This window comes from Budorcas taxicolor, chromosome 8, assembly GCF_023091745.1.
Source record: "Budorcas taxicolor isolate Tak-1 chromosome 8, Takin1.1, whole genome shotgun sequence".
Classification (NCBI taxonomy): domain Eukaryota; kingdom Metazoa; phylum Chordata; class Mammalia; order Artiodactyla; family Bovidae; genus Budorcas; species Budorcas taxicolor.
This window is the reverse complement of record NC_068917.1, coordinates 10,349,584-10,357,864: the sequence shown is the minus strand read 5'-3', so window position 1 is coordinate 10,357,864 and position 8,281 is coordinate 10,349,584. Positions and strand designations below refer to the sequence as shown.

Genomic DNA, 8,281 nt, shown 5'->3' with positions numbered 1-8,281 from the left:
CAAGGATAACTTAGAGACATTTCACATGTGTAAATAAGTGTGCCTCATCCATTAGCAAGAACTGTTGTCAGTAAAGAAGTGGCACAAAGAGATTACAAAGCAGAGAGAGATGAAGAAAGTAGAGTGTGGGTGGTGATGGCATCGTAGTGGCATAGGTTGTTCCCATTTTCTCTCCCTTCATTTTACAGTTAATTTGACACTCTTGTATTAATAAGACTGCTTGATTCCAGGAGGGATTTGGGGAAACAGTCATCATTTGTGCATCAGAAAATAAACAAGAACTTGTTAAGGCCTTGAATTCCTTGGAATTGGATTAATAGTACCCACGGGGCTTCCCAGGAAGCTCAGTGGTTAAGAACCCGCCGGCCAATGCAGGAGATTTGGGTTTGATCCCAGGGTCAGAAGATACACTGGAGGGGAAAATGGCAACCCATGCCAGTATTCTTGATGGAAAATCCTGTGGACAGAGGAGAGTGGTGGGCTACTGTACATGGGTTCACAAAGAGTCAGACATGACTAAACAACTGAGCACACACACATGGTCTTTTCTAGCTTTAGCCCTATCATAGGAGAAGGCACTGGTGACCCACTCCAGTACTCTTGCCTGGACAATCCCATGGATGGAGCAGCCTATAGGCTGCAGTCCATGGGGTCGCTAAGAGTTGGACACGACTGAGTGACTTGAATTTCACTTTTCACTTTCATGCATTGGAGAAGGAAATGGCAACCCACTCCAGTGTGCTTGCCTGGAGAATCCCAGGGACGGGGGAGCCTGGTGGGCTGCCATCTATGGGGTCGCACAGAGTCAGACAGGACCGAAGCGACTTAGTAGCAGCAGCCCTATCAGAGGGAGTAGCCATGGGAAGTAACTTGATCGCTGAGAAAAGATTTTTATTTGAGATCTTACATGACATGAGAGAATAAAAGGCACCTTTTAAATATTCATAGGAAGAATAGATGCTGAAGCTGAAACTCCAGTATTTTGGCCACCTGATGCGAAGAGTCAACTCATTGGAAAAGACCCTCATGCTGGGAAAGATTGAGAGCAGGAGGAGAAATGGGTGGCAGAGGATGAGATGGTTAGATAGCATCACTGATTCAATGGATCTGAATTTGAGTAAACTTCAGGAGATCATGGAGGATGGAAGAGCCTGGCATGGTGCAGTTCATGGTGTCATAGAGTTGGCCATAACTTAGTTGAATAACAACACCACTCATTCTGCTATTCATTCTTTATACAATTTTTAAAAAAATTCAATAATTGAATTATCCATGTCTGATTGCATAGTTTTTATATCTTCTTGTTCATTGTTAAAACAGGCACTGCTTAAATCATTTTTCTTAATTCAGTTAACATTTTTACCACCAATATTTTGAATTCCTTATCTGATAAATTGTTGATTTCTGTTTCATTATTTTCAGTGGTTGCTTTTTTTTTTTCAGTTGAGAGTAGTTTCTCTGCCTTTTCACTTTGCTTAACTTTCTCTGCCTCTAATAATTTAGGTAAAACAGTTATCTTTTGAGGTTCTTACATGTGAGCTTCCTTATATGGGCTGTGTGTGTCCAGTACCTTTGATGATAGTACAGACTTGATGTAGATACATGACTTTCCTGGTTACTACAGCCTTGGCAGGTGATGGGGCTGCATATGAAGGGGCTAGAGCCAGTGCCTTGTGTGAGGCAAGACTTCATCTCTGCCTAGTGGCCATCAACACCCTGTCAGAGGTGGGGGTCTGATAGCAAGTTTCAGGAGCAGAAGCCCTGAGAGCCAGAATTGATCTGGCTCTGTTCCCATCAAGTGTGTGTTTTTCTCTCCCTCTGCATCGCCCCAGGACCTTTGCCTACAAGGAAGAGGATGTGAAGCAAGTAGGACCCATGAACAGATGGAGGCCCAGTGTATTGACTGTGTAAGCATCCATGTCTCTGTTCAGATGCAGCCATGATCACAAGCCCCTTTTGTCTCTCACAGCCAAGAACTGCACCCCTGTCTCTAGCTCTGCCCCTTGCTCCAGAACCGTTGTGGAACTGCTCTGCGGGCTTGGCAGGTGTCGGTATGGACTCTCAGCATGAGCAGGGAGGTCAGCTGTGGTGGAGACATGGGAAAAAATGATTATGATTTAGCGGCCCCTCAATGTCTAACTTGTGAATCTAGCCCTGGCTAGTAACTAAGAGCACTGGGTGCTTCTTCCTTCAGCTGATGTCCTTTCACTGGGCCAGACCGAATGCTTAAATCACATACAGTATCAGCAAGTGCTCAGGGGAAAACATAGCTAGCAAGTGTCCAAATTTTCAGAAATCCTTTTTGATGCCTGAAGTTTTAGTTTTTTTTACTCTATGTTGTTGCTTCAGCTCTCCGATGTCCTTAACTTTGGTTCTTAAAATACAGTTGGTATTATCTAGGGTTGTTCCAGAGGTAAGATGGTTGCTATGACTTACATATCCTAAAGAGAATTACAAGCATGTTCTTCATCCATTTTAGAAATAAAAGTTATGAAGTTTGAGTGGCACATATAATTTTCCTCTTTTTTTCTGATTTTAAAGTTATTCTAAGTTTAAATTATGTCCCCAAGATGGCAAGCACCATAGTGTGAATATTTTGAATCTTCTGATGTCAGACTCCTTTCTGTGTTATCCATTATGCCACATACTGTATCACTCAGAGTTCAGAGAGGAATGCACACCACGGGGATAGCAATGAGTTATGAAGAAGAAGATGTAGCTGTTACTGCTTGGGCTGGGGCTTGAAGGGAAGAGGTAGTATTAATAAACCTACATGTTTTGAATAGGGCCCATGGATCTAGGCCTCCCTCTAAGACTCAGGTATTTGATAACTCAAGGACCTGGGACTGAAAACAAAGGTAAGATGCTTGGTGGCCATGCCAGTATCTCTGAAGCTGAAAAGTAATGTCTGTTAAGGAATCACTAATATATAAATATAATGTAATGTACTATTATATATAGATATGAAAACTCAGTATATGTATATTTGAGTATATAGTAATAAAACGCAGACTGAAATTTACCTTCTTGTAAAGAAAGAGCTGTTCATGATACAACACTGACATGAACAGCGCTGAAAATTTTCCCAGGTGTCCAGTCTGCCCAGGCTCCCTCTAGTTCTGTTAGCAGAAATGAATAATAAGAGGACTGGCAAAAAGAAATGAGATTCGTAGGTTTCCATTCACTGTGTGACAAAGCAGAGTACAAAGGAGAAGGATGTTTAGAATTAAGAGATAGCAAATTAAAAGTACACACACATACACACTGTGTGAGCTGTGCTTTTGCTCAGGAAACACACAGGTAATTTTATGAAAAATTAACCATTAAATTGCTTAAAATAACAAAATGTTCTGGAATTAGCATAGTTTTACTCATTGTTTAATTGGTAATATTTATGATCCAGAATACTGAAATATCTCGGGTTTTCTATGATCTCTGACACATGCTGTAACATGTCTACTAAACTAAAAACAAAAAAGTGAGAAATTTCAAAGATTTTGAATTTTTTTTTTTTAATCACAAATCTAGGCTTTTATTTCTAAGATGAAGTTGGAACTTTTTCCCTTTTTCCTTAGGTGAAATCAGAACATTTAGTACTTTTTCCTTAAGTATTGTCTCAACATATTGTCCTTCTCACTGAGGTTCAGCTGGAGCACTTTTCTCTTCTTGCCCAATTAATTCTTTTAGTTTCTTAAACAGCCAAATTAACAAACAAAATAACATAAAAAAGAAAGGAGTCAAGCGAAATAGCAGCAGGTAACGGTGGTCTTGCGCTTCTTCTCTGCCTGGCGGTGGGCCACTGTCCACACTACCTCCAATACCTTTCTCCTGGCAGTGGGGAGGGTCCCACTCGGAGTTGCAGTGGCAGTGCTGTCTGTTGTTGCAGACTCCATTCATATTGCAGGTCTCAGGTGAACAATCATTTTGGAAATTGGGCATAAAAGTACACTTCCTTTCGATGCAGATATGATTTGCACCACACTCTGTACCGTCTTTCACTTCACCAACATCAGGTATGGTCATCCCAAGATGGTAGTCTGTACCCCAGCAGTTGACTCCATTTATTCGAGTCCAATGCACAGTAGAATGATCTCTCAGGAGGGGGATTTCTGTCACATTCTCACACTGAACCCTCCCACACAGAATATCTGGGATTCCACATGGTATATATGACCTGGCTGTGAGACCGCAGTTACCAAAACGGTCACCTCGGCTATTTACTTCCTTGTAGCAATTCTCATTTGCATTCCTGGCCTCTTTGCCAAAGATTTTCCTACACTGTTCATTGCGCTCATTGCATCTCTTTTCATAGCAGTAACCACCGCCTGTGCAGGAGGTCCCGTCCTGCATGTACACATCTTCTGGACACTGATAGGATGTCCCATTGCACCACTCTGGAAGATCACATTCATTTTCTACTTTCCTACACACGGTGCCTGATGGCATCAGTGTGCAGTTCTCACAGCAAAGGCCAAAAGCACAAGTAGCCCCAACTCTCAGAGTGCAGTCTGACTGACAGCAGGGGTCTTTTGCACATGTATATGTGGAACCACAGTCACACTCTTCTCCTTCTTCAAGCACACTGTTCCCGCAGCGTGTCTGCCTGAAGATATTCTCTGGATTTGGTGAAATGCGCATGCAGCTCACTTTTCCAACAACGTTCCAGTATGAAGCATAACTGCAGTTGCTGAATCGAGTTGTCACGGTTTTACTTGGAAACATTATGCATTTTTTACTTCCACATTTACATATTTTATCATCATGTCGCATACCCAGATTGTGACCAATCTCATGTGATACAATATATGCAAACTCTTGCACTTTGTCATTCAGAAAGCTGTCAACCCCACAGTTATAAAGTTGATTACATACAGTTCCAACATAGGCTAAGCCAAGAAGGTGACCATAATTTTCCTTTATGAAAATATGTGCAATATCATGGGGTAAGCGGGTATTAAAACTATTTTTCTTCCATTTGCAAAATTCTTCCAAGAGAATACTTATGTTTGTTGTTGGAAGGAGGTTGTCTTTAGACCAGATCTCGATTCCAACCAAAACCACATTAACATCCAGTGATTGTAAAAAGTTATCTATTCCATTGACAACCATGCATACTTCAGACTGTACACTTGAGGTATTACTTTGGTGATAAAGATACCGACCATGGTCTACCAGCACTGCCAGTTCAAGGAAACGCCTGTGAGTCCACCAGCCAACATACCCACTTTGCTTCAAAGTATAGTTAACACTCTCTTGAAGAAATTTCAGTTGTCGTGCTATTTCTTCATCTGTTAATCCACATCTCTTGGGAGGAAGTTCTGTATCATCTACCATCTTGTATAGCAGATGTTCAAATGAGGTAGAAAGACTTTTGGGCTTGATTTCATAAACAACATTATGTATCTGTAATGTTCCTTGAAAGCCCCCCAAACATGTGCTGAGGGCAACCAGGGATTCTGGATCCCCTTCCATGTAACCCTGATAGTAGCAGTCATTCTGGACAAAAGGCTGGTCCTCTGTTAGCCCGTGTTGGTCTGTGTAGGTGAACACTGGTAGGTGTTTAGAGAACAAAAGCTTGTTGACTTTCACGTGAAGAATGTGTCTCTGGCCTCCAAAACGCAGGCTGTAAGAGAGCCATCCAGGAGGCTTCATGCCGTTGCCAGTGTATGTTATCTTCAAGGGTACCACCACCTCTGGAAGACCATGGTGTTGGGAGTGCTCAATGTAGGATGATCCGGAAAGGAATAGAAACACCTCCAACCAGAGCAGGAGGAGACTGATCCTCACATACACTAGGGTCTTACCCCCAGCCATTTATGACATCATGTGGAGCCAGTGGTGAGAACCTAAGAACAGAGCAGGCCACATCACTGTGAGCTGGTGGTGTACAGCACAAGCCTTTGATCTGTTTTCTGTCAGAGTCACCATGCCAGAGCCATAACACTAAAAAAAAAAAAAAAAAAAAAAAAAGACAAGAGCAGAGACAGATCTGGGAGTTAGGAGCAAATTAAGGCACAGGGTGATGAGAAGGGCACGGGTTAAAATAACTACAAGTTTGGCTAAAGGCATGGCTCATGATACTGCATTGCATTGCCGTCAAGTAAGGTGAGGCAGAGTGAGGCTGTTGGTGTCCAAAGCAGTGGTGATTGGCCTAGGGTGACACTTCTTGAACCTTGAGGAAGGACAGATAGTGCTTCATTGTTCTGTCCTCTAAATATATGACACTGTGTGGACATGTCTGCAGAAATAAGTAAGACAAAAAGGCCTTAATGGAAGGAGGATATATATCTTCTTTTCATTTATAAAAAAATAAAGGGAATTTTTATTTATACATATTGACTGAGTATAATTACCACTTTATAGTGATTCTTTTCCATTTCAATGGTAAATTAGTCACATTACTTAGGACAGAGATTAAAAAAATACATATATCATTATTTTCTCTCATTCATGTAACTAATTATTACCTGTCCTACCTTCTGTTTTCCCTTTTTCTTTTCAGTTCAGTGGCTCAGTCATGTCGACTCTTTGCTACCCAGTGGACTGCAGCTCACCAGGCCTCCCTGTCCATCACCAACTCCCAGAGTTTACTCAGACTCATGTCCATTGAGTTGGTGATGCCACCAGCCTCTGTCATCCCCTTCTCCTCCTCTGTCGTCCCCTTCTCTTCCTGCCTTCAATCTTTCTCCTTCTGCCTCCTCCTTCCCCTTCTCCTCCTGCCTTCAATCTTTCCCAGCATCAGGGTCTTTTCAAATGAGTCAGTTCTTCACATTAGGTGGCCAAAGTATTGGAGTTTCAGCTTCAGCATCAGTCCTTTCAGTGAATATTCAGGACTGATTTCCTTTATGATGGACTGGTGGGATCTCCTTGCTGTCCAAGGGACTCTCAAGAGTCTTCTCAAACACCACAGTTCAAAAGCATCAATTCTTTGGTGCTCAGCTTTTTTTATAGTCCAACTCTCACATACATACATGACTACTGGAAAAACCATAGTTTTGACTAGATGGACTTTTGTTGGCAAAGTAATATCTCTGCTTTTTAATAAGCTGTCTAGGTTGGTCATAACTTTTCTCCCAAGGAGCAAGCATCTTTTAATTTCATGGCTGCAGTTACTATCTACAGTGATTTTGGAGCCCAAGAAAATAAAGTCTGTCACTGTTTCCACTGTTTCCCCATCTATTTGCCATGTGATGGGACCAAATTCCGTGATCTTAGTTTTCTGAATGTTGAGTTATAAGCCAACTTTTTCACTCTCCTCTTTCACTTTCATCAAGAGGCTCTTTAGTTCTTCTTTGCCTTCTGCCAGAAGTGTGGTGTCATCTGCATATCTGAGGTTATTGATATTTCTCCCACAATCTTGATTCCAGCTTGTGCTTCATCCAGCCCAGCATTACTCATGATGTACTCTGCATATAAGTTAAATAAGCAGGGTGACAATATACAGCCTTGACTTACTCCTTTCCTGATTTGGAACCGTCTGTCATTCCATGTCCAGTTCTAACTGTTCCTTCTTGACCTACATACAGATTTCTCAGGAGGCAGGTCAGGTGGTCTGGTATTCCCATCTTTTGAAGAATTTTCCAGTTTGTTGTGACCCACACAGTCAAAGGCTTTGGCACACTCAATAAATAAAGTAGAAGTATATATTTTTTTTAAAACTCTCTTGCTTTTTAGATGATCCACTGGGTGTTGGCAATTTGATCTCTGGTTCCTCTACCTTTTCTAAATCCAGCTTGAACATCTGGAAGTTCATGGTTCATGTACTGTTGAAGCCTGGCTTGGAGAATTATGAGCATTACTTTGCTAGCGTGTGAGATGAGTGCAATTGTGCAGTGTTTGATTCTTTGGCGTTGCCTTTCTTTGGGATTGAAATGAAAACTGACCTTTTCTAGTCTTGTGACCACTGCGAAGTTTTCCAAATTTGCTGGTATATTGAGTGTAGCACTTTCATAGCATCATCTTTTAGGATTTGAAATAGCTCAAGTGGAATTCCATCACCTCCACCAGCTTTGTTCATAGTGATGCTTCCTAAGGCCCAGTTGACTTCACGTTCTAGGATTTCTGGCTCTAGGTGAGTGATCACATCATCGTGATTATCTGGGTCATGAAGATCTTTTTTGTATAGTTCTGTGTATTCTTGCCACCTCTTAATATATTCTGCTTTTTCTTTTAATTCTGTCCAACTCTAAGGATCAGAGAATCAATTGTCTTACACATAGAGTAGTGGGGTCACTCGATAATAGGCAGTTTTATATTTGGGATGGGAGGACCATGCATTGTG

The 8,281-nt window shown here is 41.7% G+C and overlaps 1 protein-coding gene across 1 annotated transcript; it reads right to left on the bottom strand.

Annotated features, from left to right (window-relative positions):
• Nucleotides 1–3,633: 3,633 nt before the first annotated feature.
• LOC128052659 (disintegrin and metalloproteinase domain-containing protein 20-like) lies at nucleotides 3,634–5,814 on the bottom strand. The gene has a single exon (XM_052645233.1). It carries the CDS (start codon nucleotides 5,812–5,814, stop codon nucleotides 3,634–3,636), a length of 2,181 nt encoding a protein of 726 aa, XP_052501193.1.
• Nucleotides 5,815–8,281: the final 2,467 nt, after the last annotated feature.

What these genes read in the sequence shown, in the direction of transcription:
- LOC128052659 (XM_052645233.1), bottom strand. Translation starts at nt 5,814, where the DNA reads ATGGCTGGGGGTAAGACCCTAGTGTATGTGAGGATCAGTCTCCTCCTG.